This window comes from Pristiophorus japonicus, unplaced genomic scaffold (assembly GCF_044704955.1).
Source record: "Pristiophorus japonicus isolate sPriJap1 unplaced genomic scaffold, sPriJap1.hap1 HAP1_SCAFFOLD_2028, whole genome shotgun sequence".
In the NCBI taxonomy this organism is placed as follows: domain Eukaryota; kingdom Metazoa; phylum Chordata; class Chondrichthyes; family Pristiophoridae; genus Pristiophorus; species Pristiophorus japonicus.
In genome coordinates, this window is record NW_027251724.1 from 2252 (window position 1) to 27176 (window position 24925).

General features: G+C 41.7%; 1 protein-coding gene across 1 annotated transcript in view; it reads right to left on the reverse strand.

Annotated features, from left to right (window-relative positions):
* Window positions 1-353: 353 nt before the first annotated feature.
* LOC139244092 (ectopic P granules protein 5 homolog) overlaps window positions 354-24925 on the reverse strand; it is a gene marked incomplete at its 3' end in the record, with an annotated part of 31866 nt that continues 7294 nt past the window's right edge. Inside the window, exons 4-6 of the mRNA XM_070870969.1 lie at window positions 15078-15239; window positions 2922-3079; window positions 354-508 (exon numbers count right to left, since the gene is read on the reverse strand). Of these exons, the coding sequence (XP_070727070.1) occupies window positions 354-508; window positions 2922-3079; window positions 15078-15239 (475 nt within the window). The remainder of the gene's footprint in view (window positions 509-2921; window positions 3080-15077; window positions 15240-24925) is intronic.

Consider the following 24925-nt stretch of genomic DNA (forward strand, 5'->3'; position numbering starts at 1 on the left):
GATGTATGGCATGCCATACACTTTGACACCGACATATTTAGTAAAGATAATTGAAAGTGAGAAATACACTCAAGCATTCTATGTATTCTTATGTACATCAGGATATGCAACAATTTAGGTTCATAAACCTAAATATTATTGACAATAATTATTTTGATTATCCTTCAACTCAATTTTCATTAAACAGTTGCACGAACCATATTAGGCATCACATGTTTATGTTTAATAAGCTATTTAGTTACTACAGTGCTGAACTCCTACTTAGCTTTAGTCATTATCCCTTACATTTCAAAGCAAATACCACTGATTTTTTTTTTAAGTTACATTATTTCAATTTCTAGATATGTGCATACCTCATATATTTCTAAAGCAACTGTCTTCACAAACTCTTGATCCACATTTTCTTGTTTTGGTTGGGTCATGTGTGCAAATGTAGTGAGAAGACATATTGCTTCTGAGTTGGTAATGTTGGACAGACACTGTTCAAACATCTGTTTATGTTCTGGGTCTGCATTAAAATAGAGACACAAAATAATGTAATATGTATTAAAGATTTGCAGAAAATAAAAGTTACCAACTCCTTTACTATCATATAAATTAGGAGCAGCACACTTATGAACTGGAAGTAGCAAAGTGTGTGAAGTTGTGAAAACTTAATGGCATTGACCATAGATATCGGATTTTTTAAATTGCAATTTCTCTAGTAACCAAACTACTTAGAAATTGAAATAAAAATCATGGCCCAGAAATGTCGGTCTCCCCAAGTTCGTACGGAGTGTGTACGGACCCAGGAAGGCATTGCACAATACGCATGTGCTGAAAACCGGCTTTTCCGATCTGTCAAGTTTCTGGCTTGACAGATCACACACATCTCGGGAGCGAGGACATTTGCTTGAGCAAAATTGCGGTATTTACCTATATTTTGCTCAGCAAATGTGTTGAAAACTCTTGTGCCTGATAAAAGCAGGCGCATAGTCTACTTTTTACAGGCATAAGAGTTTTAAAACACACAAAAACATAAAATAAAATTTAAAAAAACACATTTTATTGTTAAAAACACTCCCCACTATGGTAAGTTTATTTTAAACCATAAGTAAAAAAACTTTTAAAAAGAAAAATCGGGAAAATATTTTTTTATATAAGACATAAATAACTTTAATTTAAATTAATGTTAAATATGTGGTGTATTTTTTCTATTTTTTATTAGTTTGGGTATTTGGAGGGGTTTCTCAATCAGAATAATGGAACTCCAACTTACGGAGTTCCCATTATTATGAATGAGAAAATACTTTACCTTGATTGGTTGCTCAGAGCCATGTGACTGCAGCTCCAGCTTTACGGACGTCTTGACGTGCATGCACTCTGACGCGCAGTGAGAGGAGGCCTCAGGACCAGGATCTCTCGTGAGCGCAGTAGGTTCTGGTAAGTGCGCATTTTTTTCCCCTTTTTTAGCCGATCACCCGCGGGAAGCAGCCGACCGGGATTTCGAGGCCCATATCTTCATTACCTTGAAATAAATAATCTACAAAGGTCTCTCTGGAAGGGCTGGGATGCTTTGTATTTTCTTGTTTCTTACATCAGTACAGGAAAGGCTCACAATAATCTATTTAAGTGCTTTATCTTCTATATAATTTTTATTTGTTCTTGGGATGTGGCTGACACGATCAATCCATATGGCCATTAAGAGTCTGGGACTTGAGTCACATGAAGGCCAGACCAAGTAGGGGTAGCAGGATCCCTTCCATGAAGGACATTAGTTAACGTTGAGTTTTTACAAAAATCAGCAGTTTTCATGTTCATTTCATCATCATCATAGGCAGTCCCTCGGAATCGAGGAAGACTTGCTTCCACTCTTAGCATGAGTTCTTAAGTAGCTGTACAGTCCAATACGAGAACCACAGTCTCTGTCACAGGTGGGACAGACAGTGGTTGAAGGAAAGAGTGGGTGGGGAGTCTGATTTGCAGCACGCCCCTTCCACTGCCTGCGCTTGATTTCTGCATGCTCTCGGCGACGAGACTCGAGGGGCTCAGTGCCCTCCCGGATGTACTTCCTCCACTTAGGGTGGTCTTTGGCCAGGGACTCCCAGGTGTCAGTGGGGATGTCGCACTTTATCAGGGAGGCTTTGAGGGTGTCCTTTTAACATGTTCATTTATTCTGGTGCTAGACCACAAATGATCACATTTAGTGAATTTAATTTCACAACTTGTCATGGTCGGATTTGAACTCAGACTTCTGGGATGCTGGTCCAGTATCATAACCACCATGGTACCATACCTATAATATGTTTTAATACTTTAATGGCTGTCATATAAAATTGACAGATCAAAGTCATTACCTGGTTTATTTAATTAAAAGTATTGTGTTCTGGGAAACACAAGAAGGTTACACGTTACAGAGTCACCCTTTCAATATATAAATGTTAGTATTCTTGAGTAATAGAGATTACAAAATAGTTTGGATTGAATTGCTGTTATTTAATAACAACATTTATTTTTGGTTTGAGAATTTCTGGAGTAAATTTTGTAGAAGTTGCAAGCTCTTATTTTATATTAAGTTTTAGGTGAACATGTTAAAAAGTTATGAAAAGACATATCTTAACGTGTATGTGGGGAGAAATGTTTACTGCTTTCTAAAAATAGCTTTTGTACAAACAGATACTGATAATTGCATGAGAAAACATAAGAATGGAAAGGAATCAATATTGATATGTAAGCAATATTGAGACAGCTCTGATGAAAGGCTAAGTTTGAAATATCAACATTTCTTCACAGAGAAGCTGCCTTCTACCTCCTAACCAATTCCCTACCCATGTTTAATTTAATCCTGTAAGAAATAAAATCTAATTCTCACAAACCAACATTACAGCTTGGAAGAATTATGTGCATTTACATAAATGTGGGGGAAAATGCCTTTCCACTACCTTTAAGCTTGTCCTTGCACTCATTAGAACGTAAACGAGCACACAATCCCTCAATATTTTCACATTCTGCGCAATGCAAAATATAGAAGAGTTTCCATAACATATGGTTTGATAAGGTTTCAAACGGCATCTCAGACATGAAAAGCCAAATTCCCAACCTGTAACAACAAAAAACAGTTAGTTTTTTTCTTAAAAGAATGGAGCTGTATTACCATATTTTGATACAGTACTCATAATTTTTTTTTGGGGGGGGGGGGGTGGGGGGGGATCAGCTGGATACCCGACATATATAGCATCATCATATTTAAGATTCTCCAAACCAAACTACTTAGAAATCTACATAGGTAAAGCCTCCTCTTGCTCAATACAGAATGCACAATCTTCACCTGCAGGAATATATTCCATTATCCAGTCCAGAGATTAGGTGCAGGATGACTGAGTCCAGGCTTAGTGACCCCAGGTATGTAGAGGGGTACCAGCTAAAACCATGCAGTTTACTGCAGTTTGCCCAGCTAGGTCGACCCTACCCGTTAGGACAGGGCTGTCTGAAGACAACTCGGAAGAATTCCAGCCTCAGCAGCAGGTATACCCCTCCAGGTTCCAGTGTGGCAGGTTGGTTCATCAATCTTCAACAGTATCCTGGCGTGTTGTGGACCAAACAAGTATTGGATTACAGAGTCTGCCACAGAAGGGTGACTTGATTCCGAACTTCTGTCGCGAGACTCATAATCTTGGAGTCTCCTTGCCTACAAAAACACTTTCATACCTTTTCCCCTCCACCAAGAAGGATAATCACCAGTTGGCCAATCGGCAAATAGACAGACAGCAGGTATGAAGAGCTCCTCATGACTGGCATGGAGAACACAATTCACCATAAAATGTATATATCCACTGGTACCATAGTCTTGACTACAGCATGGACAACATGACCATTGCATGGACAAACATTATGGGCTGGATTTTTGGTTTTCTCCGTTTCGGTGCGAAAACAGAGGCGGGACGGAAAAATTACCAATCAATTAGCGTTATCGATTAATTGCCTAATTTTCGGCATTTGAGGTCTGCGCCAGGGGAGACGTTGCACTATTTTCGGGTCGCTAAAACGGGATCCTTGCCGACTTTAGTGCGGGGCCGGGAGCATTCCGAGAGAGGCGTTATACCCTGGCACAGCTCTCCTCGGCGGTGCTTCCAAGCGCTGCCGCAAAAACCGAGCTGAGGATTGCGACCGGGTGAGAAATAGCTGAGCACAGATGGTTTTTCGCTGCAGATGGTCAAAACGCAGCGAAGAACCGGTCACAAACCACCCAAATGTCTCATCACTTGACAGTTCCACCAGTTTGAGTTGCAGACCTTCAGCAGCACACTAAAACCTTGTGACATCTTTTTCCAGTTCCGACAAAAGGTCATCGACCTGAAACATTAATGTAGTTTCTCTCTCCACAGGTGCTAGGGGCCATATTAAAAAGCAAAACCACATAATAATCTCTGGATTACCTCCCGAGCCACAAATTTGTATAGGGTAAATAGGATCACAGAGTTAAACATGTGGCTCAAAGACTGGTGTGGGAGAAATGGGTTTTGGTTCGTAGGACACTGGCACCAGCACTGGGGTAAGAGGAAGCTGTTCCGTTCGGACGGGCTCCACTTAGATCATGCTGGGAATAGGGTCCTGGAAAATCAAATAACTACGGCTGTAGAAAGGGCTTTAAACTAATTAGTGAAGGTGGGGGTGGAGGGGGAGGGTTCAGGTGAGCGAAATTTAAAAAGTCAAAGAATAAGGAGAAGGCAATAGGGCAGGGTAGTACTGGGGGAAATGAAAACCAGAGCGTGCTAGGAAGAAACAGAATGTGTAAACATAAAGGTGAATCAGAAAATGGTAAAAAAAACAAATTTAAAAGCTCTTTATCTGAATGCACGCAGCATTCGTAACAAAATAGATGAGTTGACGGTACAAATAGGTATGGTCTGATAGCCATTACAGAGACCAAGGCTAGGAGCTATATATTCAGCGGTATTTGACAATTCGGAAGGGCAGACAGAAAAGAAAAGGAGGTGGGGGTAGCACTGTTAATAAAGGATGAGATCAGTCCGTTAGTGAGAAATGATATTGGCTCAGAAGATCAAGATGTTGAATCAGTTTGGGTGGAGATAAGGAATAATAAGGGGAAAAAGTCGCTGGTGGGCGTAGCCTATTGGCCCCCTAACAGTAGCTACACTGTTCAACGGAGTATAAATCTAGAAATAATGGAGGCTTGTAAAAAAGGAACAGCAATAATCATGGGCGATTTTAACCTTCATATTGACTGGTCAAAGCAAATTGGCCAGGTTAGCCTGAGGAAGAGTTCATAAAGTGTATCCGGGATAGTTTCCTTGAACAGTACGTTGTGGAACCAATCAGGGAGCAGGCTATCTTAGATCTGGTACTGTGTAATGAGACAGGGTTAATAAACGATCTCCTAGTAAAGGATCCTCTAGGAATGAGTGACCACAACATGGTTGAATTTCAAATTCAGTTGGAGGGTGAGAAAGTTGAATCTCAAACCAGTGTCTTCAGCTTAAATTAAGGAGACTACAAAGGTATGAAGGCAGAGTTGGCTAAAGTGGACTGGGAAAATAGATTAAGGTGTGGGACGGTTGATGAGCAGTGGCAGTGATGAGCAATATTTAAGGAGATATTTCATAACTCTCAACAAAAATATATCTCAATGAGAAGGAAAGACTGTGTGAAAAGAGATAACCATCCATGGCTAACTAAGGAAATAAGGGATGGTATCAAATTGAAAACAAGAGCATACAATGTGGTCAAGACTAGTGGGGGGCCAGAGGATTGGGAAACTTTTAAAAGCCAGCAAAGAACGACTAAAAAAATAAAGAGGGAAGATAGATTATGAAAGTAAACTAGAACGAAATATAAAAACAGATAGTAATAGTTTCTACAGGTACATAAAAAAGGAAAAGAGTGGCTAAAGTAAATGTTGGTCCCCGAGAGGATGAGACTGGGGAATTAATAATTTGGAACAGGGAAATGGCAGAGACGTTGAACAAATATTTTGTATCGGTCTTCAAGGTAGAAGACACTAAAAACATCCCAATAGTGGATAATCAAGGGGCTATAGGGAGGGAGGAACTTAATACAATCACCATCATTAAAGTAGTAGTACTCAGTAAAATAATGGGACTAAAAGCGGACCAGTCTCCTGGACCTGATGACTTACATCCTAGGGTCTTAAAACAAGTGGCTGCAGAGATAGTGGATGCATTGGTTGTAATCAACCAAAATTCCATGGATTCTGGGGAGGTCCCAGCTGATTGGAAAACCTCAAATGTAACACCCCTATTTAAAAAAGGAAGCAGACAGAAAGCAGGATACTATAGACCAGTTAGCCGTTGGGAAAAATTAAGGAAGCAGTAACAGGACATTTGGAAAAGCATAATTCAATCAAGCAGTCAGCATGGTTGTATGAAAGGGAAATGATGTTTGACAAATTTGCTGGGTGGATAAGGGGGAACCAGTGTTTGTGGTGTTTTTGAATTTCCAGAAGGTATTCGATAAGGTGCCACATAAAATGTTACTGCACAAGATAAAAGTTCATGGGGTTGGGGGTAATATATTGGCCTGGATAGAGGATTGGCTAAGTAACAGAAAACAGAGAGTCGGGATAAATGGGTCATCTTTCGGTTGGCAAACAGTAACTAGTGAGGTGCCGCAGGGATCGGGGCTGGGGTCTCAACTATTTACAATCAATATTAATGACTTGGATGAAGGGACTGAGTGTAATGTAGCCAAGTTTGTTGTTGATACAACAATGGGTGGGAAAGCAAATTGTGAGGAGGACACAAAAAATCTGCAAAGGGATATAGATAGGCTAAGTGAGTGGGCAAAAATTTGGCAAATGGGAGTATAATGTGGGAAAATGTGAGGTTATCCACTTTGCAGAAAAAATAGAAAATCAAATTATAATTTAAATGGAGAAAAATTGCAAAGTGCTGCAGTACAGAGGGACCTGGGGGTCCTTGTGCATGAAACGCAAAAAGTGAGAATGCAGGTACAGCAAGTAATCAGGAAGGCAAATGGAATGTTGGCCTTTATTGCAAGGGGGATAGAGTATAAAAGCAGAGAAGTCCTGCTACAATACAGGGTATTGGTGAGGCCACATCTGCGTATAGTTTTGGTCTCCGTATTTAAGGAAGGATATTACTTGCATTGGAGGCTGTTCAGAGAAGGTTCACTGGGTTGATTCTGGAAGTGAGTGGGTTGACTTATGAAGATAGGTTGAGCCTATACTCATTGGAGTTCAGAAGAATGAGAGGTGATTTTATCGAAAAATATAAGATAATGAAGGGACTCGACAAGGTGGATGCAGAGAGGATATTTCCACTCAAAGAGGAAACTAAAACTAGGGGACATAGTCTCAGAATAAGGGGCTGCCAATTAAAAACTGAGATGAGAAATTTCTTCTTTCAATCTATGGAATTCTCTGCTCCAGAGAGCTGTGGACGCTGGGCCATTGAATATATTTAAGGCGGAGATAGAAAGATTTTTGAGAGATAAGGGAATAAAGGGTTATGGGGAACGGGCGGGAAAGTGGAGCCGAGTCCATGATCAGATCAGCCATGATCTTATTAAATGTCGGAGCAAGCTCGAGGGGCCTAATGTTCTTATGCCTGACCTACTGTGTATTTACAGCATTTTCTGTTTTTATATTAGTTATTGCATACCTGAAGTCGGTGTTGTTAACCCTTTGGATCGTTTGCTACTCTAATCCAATCATGGCAGATACCAAAGTCTGGATATGTGACAGCATTTTTACATATCTGCCATCCAGTTAATATCTTTCAGGACTTATTGTACCTAATCTGTTGCAGTTCCTCAACAGCTATACCACAAGCATCTGCCTTCAGCATGATGGAAGGACCTATGCAGACAGCAAACTTGATTTGCGAGATGTCAAAATCCAGTGCTGTGTATCCAGGCTTACCTGTGACCAGCTGCTTAACCTAGGACCTCTTGTGAGCAGCTTTGACAAAGAAATGTGCCAGCCATAAAGTGACTCACCTTTCAGGATACTCAGTGACAAGCCACTCTTCCAAAGAATTCTTCTCTCATAGGGGTAATACCAGTCTTTCAAGGACTGTGAAATAGTGACAATTAGATTTTGCCAGGATGGTCTGAAACAGATGGACTAAAAATATTATATTCTACTTGTCTCTACTTGAGACAGCTCATACTTCAGAAGGAAGATAAGCTCCTAAAATGTGATGAGAATCGACTGAACAGCTGGCTGAGTGGTCTCTTGGTCGGAAGCGCTCAACCCAAAACAGGGTTAGAAGTGAACGTGCTGAAATGATAAGACAGGCATTTCTTGGATAATCCTGGAGACTAAGTAAAAACCAAAGCAGAGATCCTTATACTGGCTAGTTACAACTCAACTGAACTTTAGCGAGAGGGTGATATGAAAGTTGGAATCCTTTAAGTCTACTACGATTAGTAGTTGTCCGGACACATTGCCTGGCACTCACCTTGAATTTCTATCTTTTAAGTTCAATGGTCCAAGATCCAAGATTTTGATTTTTTTTGAAGGATCCCAAAATAGCATTTGCTCTTCTCTTCAACTTGAGAGAATTTGTACAATTGCCAAATGTGTCAAAGCATGGCTGATAGTACTGCCACCAAGTGGTTTGAGGGTAGACTTCTGTTGGAACACTGCAGCTCAAAGTAAATGGGAACGCATATTGCTCAAGGTCTCCTGACCCCAAGCAGTTAATGTTAACTGACTCCACTTAGCTGTAAAGTGAAGGATATGGTTGCATTTCAAGCTGCTTTTTGGATTCAGGATGCAGAAGTCACTGTTGTGCCACAGAAGGTGAAGCTAGGCCAGATGGGGTTGCAGCAAACTCAACCAATGAAGAACAGCACCTCAATTTTGAAGACTAATCCCTTTTGTATAAAATACATAATTGGTAAGAGTTTTCTGTTTACTCTAAAAACTGCTAAATTGTAGTTCAAATATTTGCTATGTCATTATTTTTATTTGTAGGTTATAGAAATTCTGAACGCATATTCCTTGACAAACTTATTTAATTATTTACCCTCTTACAAGAAACACACACAATTATTGACTTACTCTAAAAAAAAGTTTACTTATAAATGGATGTGTACCTCACAAATATATAATCTATGGTTGCCTCACCTTCAAATTTAATAAACATGGCATTTAATGAATCAGTGGAATTTTTAGTTTTGAACTGCAGATTAGAATGTCAAAAAACATTTGTTTTCTCTAAACAGACAATGCTAAGGCTCTACAATTCAGTAAGATATTTACTTTATATGATAAAAGATGCCAAGACTATCCTTAGATTAAATCAGATACAAATTTAGGCAAATCTGACTGACAAATGCCTAATCCTCTAAGGTGAGTTTAGATGAAAAGCATAAAGTTCATCAAGCCAGCAGATTGAAATAACAGCAAACAGGGCAGTCTTTAAAGAGTTTTAAGATCTCAAGAAATACAGGTCCAATTGGATCCTGATTGGCACCACTGCTGAGGTAGGAACAGATATACAACCTGAAAGATGTGGCTATACATCTCTATCATAAAGTTCTCTACCTAGTGTTCACCTCTTGATTCTCAAAATTACTTCCTATGTCGTCCAAAGGCAGGCGTTCCTTTTTAAGTTAAATTGGGAATATACTTGCTATTGCTGTCCCTGTAGGCCTCCTAATACTAGATGGCACTCATCATCATAGACAGTCCCTCAGAATTGAGGAAGACTTGCTTCCACTCTTAAAATGAGTCCTTAGGTGGCTGAACAGTCCAATACGAGAGCCACAGTCCCCTTTACAGGTGGGACAGATAGTCGTTGAGGGTAAGGGAGGGTGGGACAGATTTGCCGCATGCTCTTTCCGCTGCCTGCGCCTGATTTTTGCATGCTCTCGGCGATGAGACTCGAGGTGCTCACCGCCCTCCTGGATGCACTTCCTCCACTTAGTGCGGTCTTTAGCCAGGAACTCCCAGGTGTCGGTGGGGATGTTGCACTTTTTCAGGGAGGCTTTTAGGGTGTCCTCATAACGTTTCCTCTGCCTACCTTTGGCTCGTTTGCCGTGAAGTAATTCCGAGTAGAGCGCTTGCTTTGGGAGTCTCTTGTGTGGCATGCGGACAATGTGGCCTCCCCAGCAGAGCTGATCAAGTGTGGTCAGTGCTTCAATGCTGGGGATGTTGGCCTGGTCGAGGACACTAATATGTTGGTACGTCTGTCCTCCCAGGGGATTTGTAGGATCTTGCGGAGACATCGTTGGTGGTATTTCTCCAGCAACTTGAGATGTCTACTGTACATGGTCCATGTCTCTGAGCCATACAGGAGGGCGGGTATTACTACAGCCCTGTAGACTATGAGCTTGGTGGCAGATTTGAGGGCCTGATCTTCGAACACTCTTTTCCTCAGGCGGCCGAAGGCTGCACTGGCGCACTGGAGGCAGTGTTGAATCTCGTCATCAATGTCTGCTCGTGTTGATAAGAGGCTCCCGAGGTATGGGAAATGGTCCACCCGAGATAAGGGAAGTGGTCCACATTGTCCAGGGCCACGCCGTGGATCTTGATGACTGGGGGGCAGTGCTGTGCGGCGAGGACAAGCTGGTGGAGGACCTTTGTCTTACGGATGTTTAGTGTAAGGCCCATGCTTTCGTACGCCTCAGTAAATACGTCGACTATGTCCTGGAGTTCAGCCTCTATACGTGCGCAGACGCAGGCGTCATCCTAATCAGCCCCACCCGTCCTCTTACTCCCCTTTTACCATTTATATGCCGATCGAAGACTTTTGGATTACTTTTTATGTTCTATTCTCATAGCCTCTCTTTGCCCCTCTTATTTTCTTTATCACATCTCCTCTGACCTTTCTATATATAGCCTTATTCGCAGATGTATTTGCAACCTGACATCTGTCATACGTGCTCTTTTTCTGATAATCGTATTCTCTATCTTTTTGTCATTTAGCGAGCCCTGACTTTAGTGGCCCTATCTTTCCCCCTAGTGGGAATGTACCTCAATTATACCTGAACTATTTCCTCTTTAAAGGCAGCCCATTGTTCCACTAAGTTTTGCCTGTCAATCTTTGATTCCAGTTTACCCAGGCCAAATCTGTTCTCATCCCACTGAAATTGGCCTTCCCCCAGTTAAACATTTTTATGCTAGATTGCTCCCTGTCCTTTTCCATAGCAATTTTAAACCTTATGACACTATGATCACCGTTCCCTAAATGTTCACCTACTGACACTTGCTCCACTTGACCTACCTCATTCCCCAGAACCAAGATCCAGCAATGCCTCCTCCTTCATCGGGCCGGAAACATACTGCTCTAAAATGTTCTCCTGAACACACTTCAGAAATTCTTCCCCTTCTCTGCCGTTAGCACTATTATGATCCCAGTCTATATTAGAATAATTGGAGTCGCCCATTATCACTACTCTATAGTTCTTGCACCTCTCTGAAATTTCTCTGCAAATTTGCTCCTCCATATCTTTCCCACTATTGGTGCTCTATAGAATACACCTAGTAGTGTTATGGCACCTCTATTATTTCTTAACTCTAGCCATATAGATTATGTCCTTGACCCCTCCTCTCCAGCATTGTAACATTCTCCTTAACCAATACTGCCACACCACCACCTATCTTTCCTTCCCTATCTTTTCTGAACACCTTATAATCAGGAATATTTAATACCGAATCCTGCCCATTTTTGAGCCAGGTCTCCATTATTGCCATGTGTCTATTTGTGCCTGCAGCTCACTTACCTTGTTTACTACGCTTTGTGCGTTCACATACATACACTGTAAACCCATCTAGGAGCATCCTATATTCTTAGTTTGACCCCACCTAATACCTTACTTTTTCTTATTTTAGTGTTCTCTGCCTCTCCCAATCCTTTGAGCACTTTATTTCCCCTTTCTAATGTTGCATCCTGGTGTCCATCCCCCTGCCAAATTAGTTTAAACCCTCCCCAACAGCACTCGCAACCCCCCGCCCCAGGATATATGTTCCGGCCCTGTTGAGGTGCAACCCGTCCGGCCTGTACAGGTCCCACCTCCCCCAGAACCAGTCTCAATGCACCAAGAATCTGAAGCCCTTTCTGCTGCACCATCTCTCCAGCCATGCATTCATCTGATCTATCTTCCTATTTCTGTACTCACTAGCCCGTGGCACCGGAAGTAATCCGAGATTACTACTTTTGAGGTCCTGCTTTTTAATCTCCTTCCCTGCTCCCTAACATCTACCTGCAAGACCTCATCCCTCTTTCTACTTATGTCATTGGTACAGATATCGACCATGACCTCTGGCTGTTCATCCTCCCCCCCCCCCCCCCCAATGTTCTGCAGCCACTCAGAGACATCTTTAACCAGGGAGGCAACATACAGGCCCAGAATTTGCAGTCGGAGGCTTATTTGTGTCTCTCAGGCACATATGCCTCAGATGCAAAAATGTCTGCATGGAGGAAGAGGGTATGGCTGAGGTACTAAACGAGTAATTTGCATCTGTCTTCATCAAGGAAGAGGATGCTGCCATAGACATAGTGAAGGATGAGGTAGTGAGGACACTTGATAGGATAAAAATTGATAAAGAAGAGGTATTAGAAAGGCTGGCTGTACTTAAAGTAAATAAACCACCAGGAGTGGATGGGATGCATCCTAGGATGCTGAGGGAATTGAGGGCGGAAATTGTGGAGGTACTGGCCATAAAATTCGAATCCTCCGTAGATACGGGGGGTGGTGCCAGAGGACTGGAGAACTGAAAATATTACACCATTGTTCACAAAAGGGTGTAAAGATAAACCCAGCAACTACAGGCCAGTCAGTTTAACCTTGGTAGAGGGGGGGAAAGCTTTTAGAAACAGTGATCGGGATCAAAATTGGCAGTCACTTGGATAGGTGTGGATTAATTAAGGAAAGCCAACACAGATTTGTTGGAAGGCAAATCGTGTTTAACCAACTTGATCGAGTTTTTTGATGAGGTAATAGAGGGGGTTGATGAGAGTAATGCGGTTGACGTAGTTTACATGGATTTTCAAAAGGCATTCGATAAAGTGCCACATAATAGGATTGCCAGCAAAGCTGAAGCCCATGGAATAAAAGGGACATTAGAAGCATGGTTACGAAGTTGGCTAAGTGACAGGAAACAGAGAGAAGTGGTGAATGATTGTTTTACGGACTGGTGGAAGGTATACAGTGGCTCTAGGAGCACTGCTTTTCTTGATATATATTAATGACTTGGACGTGGATGTACAGGGCACAATTTCAAAATTTGCAGATGACAAAAGACTTGGAAGTATAATGAACAGTGAGGAGAGTGATAGACTTCAGGAAGACATAGACAGGCTGGTGAAATGGACGGACACTTATCAAATGAAATTTAATGCAGAAAAGTGTGAAGTGATTAATTTTGGTAGAAATAATGAGGAAAGGGCAAAAAATTAAATGGTACAAATCCTAAATGGGGTGCACGAACAGAGAGACCTGGGAGTATGTGTGCATAAATCGCTAAGATGGCAGGTTGAGAAAGCAGTTAAAAAGGCTTACGGATTCTGGGCTTCGTAAATAAAGGTATGGAGTATAAAAGTGTGGAAATTATGACGAACCTGCATAAAACACTGGTTCGGTCTTAACTGGAGTACTGGGCACAGCACTTTAGGAAGGATGTGAAGGCCTTGGAGAAGGTGCAGAAAAGATTTACGACAATAATTCCAGGAATGAGGGACTTCAGTTACGTTGATAGACTAGAGAAGCTGGGATTGTTCTTTTTGGAGCAGAGAAAAGATTGAGAGGAGATTTGATTGAGGTGTTTAAAATCATAAGGGGTCTGGACAGGGTAGATAGAGAGAAACTGTTCCCATTGGCAGAAGGGTCGAGAACCAGAGGACATGGATTTAAGGTGATTGGCAAAAGAACCAAAAGCGATGCAAGAAAAAACTTTTTTACGCAGCAAATGGTTGGGTTTTGGAATGCACTGCCTGAAAGGATGGTGGAGACAGACTCAATCTAATCTTTCAAAAGGAATTGGATAAGTATCTGAAGGAAAAAATATTGCAGGGCTACGGGGAAAGGGCAGGGGAGTGGGACTCGCTGAGAGTCGGCACAGGCTCGACGGGCCAAACGGCCTTCTTCCGTGCTGTAACCATTCTATGATTCTATAATTCTAACGTGAACAAAACGTGATAAGAAGCGACAACAGGAAGTAATATATGGGATAGACTGGATGAACCAGTTGGTCTTTTCTTGTTTGACATGTGCGTGAGTGAGATAATGGGCCTGAATTCGTGTACGCATCCGTGGGGTTCCAGCAAGTTCCGGATTTAGGCATGCAAAGCGCACACGCCTAAACCTGGAACTTGCGATTCTCTTGACAGGTCGCATGCCTCCAAAACTAAAGGGCCTCCGCGGGCGGAGAATTGGGCTATTTGCCCAATTCCTGCCTGGCGAATGTCCTTCAAATTCTTATGATTAATAAAAGTAGGCATAAGGCCTGCTTTTATCAGTTTAAGATTATTAAAGCACAGAATACAAAATTTTTTCAATAATTTAAAAATTAAAATCCTATTAAATCAGTTAAGTTTATTTTTAGACCCTTTAAATATGAACATTTATTTTTCAAAAATAAAATTTTTGTTTTAAATAATTAAATTCCATTTTGATTAATCTTAAATATGTAATGTTTTTTCAAATTTATTTTCCTTGTGTGTTTTTGGGGGTATTCCCATTCATACTTATGGTGGTTCTGTATATATGGAACTCACAAGTATGAATGGGGATCCCCCTACTTTGATAGGTTGGGCCGGCCCACGTGATCCCAGCGATGCGTATGAAGCCCATACGCTCCTGGGATACGTGGGCCTCTACGAAGGCCTTCGCGTAGAGGCCCAGGACCACCAGGTATTTTCATAGAAATATTTGCGGTCAGAGGCATTCGCCCGAGGGAAACCTTCCCCCGCAAATTCAGGGCCAATGTACATGATGTATATGTACACACACACATGAACACCTAACCCAGATATTTCCTTTATAGAGGGACAAATAACATTAAAAAAAATACATTAAAAATAATTTTTTGATACTTCTAAAACACAAACGGTTTATCTGCATATACATTCATTTTAGCATCAACGTACCTTTTGGCTTTCAATACATGAAGTACTGCCCGAAGAAACAGCTCATCTAATTCCATTTGCAACTTTTCTAGGGAGTAAAACTGGTGATGCATCTTGGTTCCACGCTCTTTGTAGAAAGTGACATACTGAGCCCAGTGGTCACTTATGTAACAAATTGTTCTCCTAATTTGAAAATAGAACAAATCTTTTAAAAAGTGAGAAAAGACCAATTATCTAAACAAACCATAATGCTGCATCTCCTTAGTCTCTTATTCACATACACCTGATGTCTCTTTCACACCATGCATGTTCTTGTAACAAACATTGAGCATTTCAGTTTTCAGGTCCTCTCTTTATAATGGGCCTGAAAACCTTCGGACGAACGCTTCCGACCCGAGAATTGTTTACATAAGTACCTGGCAGTCCCAGAGGCACCCAAGATTCCGGTGAGAGGCCTTCTCTTCCTGTGCTTCAGAGGCGCCCCCATCCTCAAGGTTCGCATGTCGAAGCTGGAGTCACATGTGACTGGACAACCAATCACGGTACAGTATTCTCATTGATAACGATGGGAACTCTGTATCTCCGAGTTCTTATTGCTATCAATGAGAAAAAAAACTAAAACACATTGAATACAACATAAAAAATTTAAAAAACACCTCACATATTTAAAATTATAGTTAATTAAATGTTTTAGAAAAAATATATCTTTTGGATTTATTTTTATAGTGTTTTAATAAGGTTTAAAATAACATTACCTTAATGGGCAGGGTTTTTAACATAAAAATGTGTACTTAAATTTTATTTTTATATGTTTTAAAACTCTTACGCTGGTAAAAGTAGGCTATGCGCCTGCTTTTACCAGGTGCAAGAGTTTTAGGGACATTCGCTGGGCAAGAGTTGAGAAAATAGCCCAATCTCGCCGGCGAGAATGTCCTGGCTGCAGGGATGCGTTCCATCTGTCATGCCAAAACTTGACAGATCGGAAAAGCCGGTTTTTGGCGCATGCACATTGCCACTGAAAACGGGGCCTTGCCAGTCCGTAAGTATTCCGTACGGACCCGGCGAGGCTGGAATTTTAGAAACAAGTCTGTTTAAAAAAGGATACTACACTCAAAATGGCTTTTCTTTTGCAACTGTGAAATGAAAAATTGGCTTACATTCTTTTGACTTTGCTTGAAGTGTGTTGGAAAGAGTCTACCTAATACTGTTGTTTACCAGTAGAAGTGTCTGAGAAAATACATGTCACAATTTAATCAGGATAGACCCTTCCCACCCCAGGTGGCCATTGACATGCTTTTGTGTACATGTTGTGTTGCTGGCCACTCACTATGCTCGTAAAATAACTCTATCTTGCAGATTGGCTTCTTAAAGACAAGAATTATTTCAAAGGGTATTGGTGCGTAAGGATTGGATACTTCAATATACCAATGAATTATAGTTTTGATCTAACTGTAACGGACACTGAGGTAGGATGCAAATTTTATATCGACAGGAACACCTGTATAATACTGGTGCAGCCTTCGGTCGCCCGAGGAAGAGGGTGTTTGAAGACCAGGACCTCAAATCCGGCACCAAGCTCATGGTCTACTGAGCAGTAGTGATACCCGCTCTCCTATATGCTTCAGCGACATGGACTATGTACAGTAGGCACCTCAAAGCACTGGAGAAGTACCACCAACGCTGCCTCTGCAAGATCCTGCAAATCCAGTGGCAGGATGGGCACACCAACGTCAGTGTTCTCGCTCAGGCCAACATCCCCAGCATCAAAGCATTGACCATGCTCGATCAGCTCCAATGGACGGGCCACACCATCCGCATGCCTGATACCAGACTCCCAAAACAAGCGCTCTACTCCGAGCTCCGACACAGCAAGCAAGTCCCAGATGGGCAGAGGAAACGCTTCAAGGACACCCTCAAAGCCCCCTTGAAAAAGTGCAACATCCCCACCAACACCTCTCAAAATGGAGGAGAAGCATCTGCCAATTGCACTGTGGGAGCCTGACTTAACCAAGTGATCACCACACCCCGCTCCCACTCCGGGACACTCACATGGCAAAAATCTCGCGGCTTATTGTGGGGGGGGGATGGGGGGTCAATATTGAAGCCTTGGAGTTTACCCACAACTGATGTTAAATAACTGGTTTATAGTTACTTGGTTTATCCTTCTCCCTTCTTGAACACAAAGGTGCTGCAACTCGCCAGTACAACAGCCAAAGAAGCATTGAAAAATTGTGGTCAGAGCCTCTGCTATCTTTTCTCTGACTTCTTTCAACAGTGACTTATTCACCCGGAGTTCAGCTAATTTTTTCAGAACCAACTCCTTTCCTATAGTTATTGTTAACAATTATTCCATGTCCTCGTAGTCCTACATTCTCATTTCTATCAAAGTATTTAGGAGTTCTGCCATACCTTCATCCTCCACCATCGCTGAGAAATTCTAATCTCTTTCTAACTATTATTTTACTTATCGTGTGCTTATAAAGCCCTTACTAATTGTTTTTATATTATTTGGCAGCCTTTATTCATATGCTCCTTTAGCCCATGTGATATCCTTGTTCAGCTCCATACTACACCTTCCATGTCTTTCATGATTATGTTCTGTATTGTTAGCCCTAATTTTATCATAATCCTCCCATTTAAGCTTTAGTTTTAATATTTTTGATTCACCCACTTTTTGATTCATAGAAATTTACGGCACAGAAGGCCATTCGGCCCACTGTATCCATGCCGGCCAAAAAGAACTAGCCAGCCTAATCCCACTATCCAGCTCTTGGTCCGTAACTTTAGAGGTTAGTTACAGCACATCAAGTGCATATCCAAGTATTTTTTAAATGCAATGAGGCTTTCTGCCTCTACCACCCTTTCAGGCAATGAGTTCCAGACCCCCACTATCCTCTGGGTGGAAAAGTTCTCAACTCCTTCTACCAATTGCTTTAAATCCATTCTCCCTGATTATTGACCGCTCTACTAGGAGAAATAGGTCCTTCCTATCCACTCTATCTAGGCCCTTATAATTTTTTACATCTAAATCAAGACAATCCGGAAGGACAGACAGAAAGGAAAAGGAGGTGGAGTAGCTCTATTGATGAAGGATGGAATCACTAACAGTGAGAAATGATGTTGGCTCAAATGATCAGGATGTTGAAACAGTTTGAGTGGAGATAAGGAATAATAAGGGGAAAAAGTCACTGGTGGGCGTAGTCTATAGGCCCCCTAACAGTAGCAACTCTGTTGGTCGGAGCATAAACCAGGAAATATTGGGGGCTTGTAAAAAGGGAACAGCAATAATCATGGGTGATTTTAACCTCCATATTGATTGGACAAATAAAATTGGTCAGGGTAGCCTTGAGGAAGAGTTCAGAGTGTGCATAAGGGATGGGTTCCTTGAGCAGTATGTAACTGAATCAACCAGGGGGCAGGCTATCTTGGATCTGGTCCTGTGTAATGAGACAGGATTAATAAACAATGTCCTAGTAAAGGATCCCCTTGGAATGAGTGATCATAGCATGATTGAGTTTCAAATTCAGATGGATGGTGAGAAAGTTGGATCTTTAACCAGTGTATTAAGCTTGAATAAAGGAGACTATGAAGGTATGAGGGCAGAGTTGGCTAAAGTGGACTGGGAAAATAGATTAACGTGTAGGACGATTGATGAACAGTGGTGTACATTTAAGAAGATATTTTACAACTCTCAAGAAAAATATATTCCAGTGAGGAGGAAAGGGTGCAAGAGAAAAGATAGCCATCCGTGGCTAACTAAAGAAATAAAGGACGGTATCCAATTAATAACAAGGGCATACAAAATGGCCAAAGCTAGTGGGAGGACAGAAGATTAGGAAGCTTTTAAAAGCCAGCAAAGACTGACTAAAAAAATTAAGAAAGGGAAGATAGACTATGAAAGTAAACTAGCACAAAATATAAAAACAGATAGCAAGAGTTTCCATAGATATAAAAAAGGAAAAGAGTGGCTAAAGTTAATGTTGGTCCCTTAGAGGACGAGACCAGGGAATTATTAATGGGGAACATGGAGATGGCAGACACTCTGAACAAATATTTTGTATCAGTCATTTCAGTAGAGGACACGAACAATATCCCAACGTGGATAGTCAAGGGGCTAAACTCCAATGTATAAAGGCCCAGTTGATCCAGTCTCTCCTTATATGTCAGTCCAGCCATCCCGGGAATCAGTCTGGTGAACCTTCGCTGCACTCCCTCAATAGCAAGAACAAGAACATCCTTCCTCAGATTAGGAGACCAAAACTGAACACAATATTCCAGGTGAGGCCTCACCAAGGCCCTGTACAACTGCAGTAAGACCTCCCTGCTCCTATACTCAAATTCCCTAGCTATGAAGGCCAACATACCATTTGCCTTCTTCACTGCTTGCTATACCTGTATGCCAACTTTCAATGACTGATGAACCATGACACCCAGGTCTCGTTGCACCTCCCTTTTTCCTAATCTGCTACCATTCAGATAATATTCCGTCTTCGCGTTTTTGAGGAGAAATTTCTTCTCTGAGGGTTGTAAATCTGTGGAATTCGCTGCCTCAGAGAACTGTGGAAGCTGGGATATTGAATAAATTTAAGACAGAGATAGATAGTTTCTTAACCGATAAGGGAATAAGGGATTATGGGGAGTGGGCAGGGAAGTGGATCTTGAGTTCATGATCGGATCAGCCAAGATCGTATAAAATGGCGGAGCAGGCTCGAAGGGCTGTATGGCCTACTCCTGCTCCTATTTCTTATGTTATGTTCTTATTAAGTCTCCTCTGCTCCAAAGAAAAGAAACCCAGCCTATCATAGCTAAAATTCTCCAGTTCTGGCAACATCCTTGTACATCTCCTCTGTACCCACTATAGTGCAATCACATCTTTCCTGTAATGTGGTGACCAGAACTGCACGCAGTACTCTTGCTGTGGCCTAACTAGTGTTTTATACCATTCAAGCATAACCTCCCAGCTCTTACGTTCTATGCCTTGGCTAATAAAGGAAAGTATCCTATATGCCTTCTTAACCACCTTATCTGCCTGTCCTGCTACCTTCAGGGATCTGTAGACATGCACACCAAGGTCCCTTTGTTCCTCTATACCTGCAGTCTATAGCTTTCTTCCTCACTATCAACCATATGGGCAATTTTTGTATCTGCAAAGTTCTTAATCATGCCCCCTACATTGAAGTGTAAATCATTGATATATACCACAAAAAGCAAGGGACCTAGTACTGAGCCCTGCAGAACCCCACTGGAAACAACCTTCCAATCACAAAAAACCCGTCGACCATTACCCTTTGCTTCCTGCTACTGAGCCAATTTTGGATCCAACTTCCACTTTCCCTTGAATCCCATGAGCTTTTACTTTTCTGACCAGTCTGCCATGTGGGACCTTATCAAAGTCTTGCTAAAATCCACGTAGATTACATCAAATGCACTATCCTCATCAACCCTCTTCAAAAACTTCAGTTATTCAGACACAAACTTCCCTTTACAAATCCATGCTGACTGCCCTTGATTAAACCGTGCCTTTCTAAATGACGATTAATACTGTCCCTCAGAATTTTTTCCAATAATTTGCCCACCACCGAGGTTAGGCTGGCTGGCCTGTAATTATTCAGTCTATTCCTTTCTCTCTTGTTAAACGGTACAAAATTAGCATTTCTACAGTACCACACCTGCAGCCACAGAGGATTGGAAAATGATGCTGAGAGCCTCAACTATTTACTCCTTTGTTTCTCTTAAGAGCCTGGGATACATTTCATCCGGACCTGGTAATTTATCTACTTTCAAATATGCTAAATTCCTTAATAGGTTTCACTTTCACTAGGTTTATCTCATTTAATATTTCACATTCTTCCTCCTTAACTACAAAGTCTGCATCACCTCCCTCTTTTGTGAAGACAGATGCAAAGCATTCATTAAGATCCATACCCACGTCTTCCGCCTCCACGCACGTTACCTTTTTGGTCTCGAATCAAAGGTTTCTTTGTTATCCTCTTGCTCTTTATGTATTTATAAAACATTTTTGGGGTTTCCTTGATTTTACTTGCACATAATATATTTATTTTGAACACTATCCACCTCATATCTCAAGATTTCACATTGGTGATCAAACTGTTTGCTAATTTCTCTGTTAATTTGGGCCAGATTACTTTTTACCTTGTTGAATTTTGCCTTTTCCAGTCCAGCACTCTAATGTTTGTTTATTATCCTGTTCTGGCCTTGCATTGAACCTAACTATGTTTTTGTTTTGATTTCCCAATTGTTCTCCTACTCTCATCAGTTATTTACATTGCCCTTGAATTTGTTCAAAAAAGGGTGTAAAGATAAACCCAGCAACTACAGGCCAAACAGTTTAATCTCGGTAGTGGGGAAGCTTTTAGAAACAGTAATCAGGGACAAAATTAAGAGTCACTTGGATAGGGGTGGATTAATTAAGGAAACCCGGCATGGATTTGTTAAAGGTAAATCGTGTTTAACCAACTTGATTGAGTATTTTGTTGAGGTAAGAGAGAATTGATGAGGGTAATGCGATTGATGTAGTGTACATGGACTTCCAAAAGACGTTCGACAAAGTGCCACATAATAGGCTTGCCAGAAAAATTGAAGCCTATGGAAAAATTGAAGCCTATGGACAATGGCAGCCTGGATGCAAAATTGGCTAAGTGACAGGAAACAGAGAGTAGTAGTGAATGGTTGTTTTTCAGACTGGAGGAAGGTATACAGTGGTGTTTCCCAGGGGTCGGTTCTGGATCCACTGCTTTTCTTGATATATATTAATGACTTGGACATGGGTGTACAGGGCACAATTTCAGAATGTGCAGATAACACAAAACTCGGAAATATAGTGAACAGTGAAGAGGAGAGTGAGAGAATTCAGGGAGACATTCAGGGTGAAATGGGCGGACACGTGACAGGTGAAATTTAACGCAGAAAAGTGTGAAGTGAAGCATTTTGGTGGAAAGAATGAGGAGAGGAAATATAAGCTAAATGGTACAATCCTAAATGGGGTTCACAAACAGAGAGACCTGGGAGTATGTGTGCATAAATTGTTGAAGGTGGCAGAACAGGCTGAGAAAGCAGGCTTACAGGGTCTTGGGCTTCATAAATAGAGGTACAGAGTACAAAAGTGTGGAGATTATGATGAACCTGTATAAAACACTGGTTTGGCCTCAACTGGAGTACTGTGTCCTCTGGACACCACACTTTAGGAAGGACGTGAAGGCCTTAGAAAAGGTGCAGAAAAGATTTAAGAGAATAATTCCAGGAATGAGAGACTTCAGTTATGTTGATACATTGAAGAAGCTGGGATTGTTCTCCTTGGAGCTGAGAAGATTGAGAGATTTGATAGTGGTGTTCAAAATCATGAGGGTCTGGACAGAGTGAGAGAAACTGTTCCCATTGGCAGAAGGATCGAGAACCAGAGGACATGGATTTAAGGTGAGTGGCAAAAGAACCAAAGGCGACACAAAAAAAAAGCTTTTTTAGGCAGCGAGTGGTTTAAGATCTGGAATCCACTGCCTGAAAGGGTGGTCGAGGCAGACTCAATTTTATCTTTCAAAAGGGAGTTAGATAAATATCTAAAGGAAAATATTTGCTGGGCTACGGGGAAAGGGCAGGGGAGTGGGACTAACTGAGGTCTAAATTGCCTTCTTCCGTGCTGTAACCATTCTATGATTCTATACAACTGCGTACTGTAAGAGTATGCCGGCCGCCATACCATCTTTGAAACTGACCTCAAGTTCGCATACACTAAATCCTGAACTTGCGATCAAATAAACAGAGGTTGCGTTGCGTCTTTCACCTCCTCAAACAAATGAATGTGCTGGCGGAAAGTTGGGCTAATTGGCCACCGACTGTGAGGTAATTATGGGAAAAATTTTCAAGTCTTGTGCAAACAGGCGCAGGAAGCATGTTGCACAGCGCAAGGGGACCGCATGAGAAAACAATAAAAAGATCTGTAACAAGACAATGTGATAATGGGAGATTTGTTTTCAGAGGTTATCATAATAAAGTGTTTGTAAGCGCACTGAATAAAGCATCAAATGAGTGGTTTTTATAACTTTTTTTTAAAATGAGAAGTTAAAAATCAGAGTGTAAAGTAATGAGAGACTTGTACTGTCAGTGTGTGTTATGAGGTTTGTAACAACTGGGGTTTGTCAATTTTGAATAAACATATTTTGTTCTAATGAGAGAAATTTAGAACTCAGCAGAGGAGGACAAAGGGTTTGATTAGGGCAGGGAAAATGGAGTACGAGAAGAAGCTTGCAGGGAACATTAAGGCGGATTGCAAAAGTTTCTATAGGTATGTAAAGAGAAAAAGGTTGGTGAAGACAAACGTAGGTCCCCTGCAGTCAGAATCAGGGGAAGTCATAACGGGGAACAAAGAAATGGCAGACCAATTGAACAAGTACTTTGGTTCGGTATTCACTAAGGAGGATACAAACAACCTTCCGGATATAAAAGGGGTCAGAGGGTCTAGTAAGGAGGGGGAACTGAGGGAAATCTTTATTAGTCGGGAAATTGTGTTGGGGAAATTGATGGGATTGAAGGCCGATAAATCCCCAGGGCCTGATGGACTGCATCCTAGAGTACTTAAGGAGGTGGCCTTGGAAATAGCGGATGCATTGACAGTCATTTTCCAACATTCCATTGACTCTGGATCAGTTCCTATGGAGTGGAGGGTAGCCAATGTAACCCCACTTTTTAAAAAAGGAGGGAGAGAGAAAACAGGGAATTATAGACCGGTCAGCCTGACCTCAGTCGTGGGTAAAATGATGGAATCAATTATTAAGGATGTCATAGCAGTGCATCTGGAAAATGGTGACATGATAGGTCCAAGTCAGCATGGATTTGTGAAAGGGAAATCATGCTTGACAAATCTTCTGGAATTTTTTGAGGATGTTTCCAGTAAAGTGGACAAAGGAGAACCAGTTGATGTGGTATATTTGGACTTTCAGAAGGCTTTCGACAAGGTCCCACACAAGAGATTAATGTGCAAAGTTAAAGCACATGGGATTGGGGGTAGTGTGCTGACGTGGATTGAGAACTGGTTGTCAGACAGGAAGCAAAGAGTAGGAGTAAACGGGTACTTTTCAGAATGGCAGGCAGTGACTAGTGAAGTGCCGCAAGGTTCTGTGCTGGGGCCCCAGCTGTTTACATTGTACATTAATGATTTAGACGAGGGGATTAAATGCAGTATCTCCAAATTTGCGGATGATACTAAGTTGGGTGGCAGTGTGAGCTGCGAGGAGGATGCTATTAGGCTGCAGAGTGACTTGGATAGGTTAGGTGAGTGGGCAAATGCATGGCAGATGAAGTATAATGTGGATAAATGTGAGGTTATCCACTTTGGTGGTAAAAACAGAGAGACAGACTATTATCTGAATGGTGACAGATTAGGAAAAGGGAAGGTGCAACGAGACCTGGGTGTCATGGTACATCAGTCATTGAAGGTTAGCATGCAGGTACAGCAGGCGGTTAAGAAACCAAATGGCATGTTGGCCTTCATAGCGAGGGGATTTGAATACAGGGGCAGGGAGGTGTTGCTACAGTTGTACAGGGCCTTGGTGAGGCCACACCTGGAGTATTGTGTACAGTTTTGGTCTCCTAACTTGAGGAAGGACATTCTTGCTATTGAGGGAGTGCAGCGAAGTTTCACCAGACTGATTCCCGGGATGGCGGGACTGACCTATCAAGAAAGATTGGATCAACTGGGCTTGTATTCACTGGAGTTCAGAAGAATGAGAGGGGACCTCATAGAAACGTTTAAAATTCTGACGGGTTTAGACAGGTTAGATGCAGAAAGAATGTTCCCAATGTTGGGGAAGTCCAGAACCAGGGGTCACAGTCTGAGGATAAGGGGTAAGCCATTT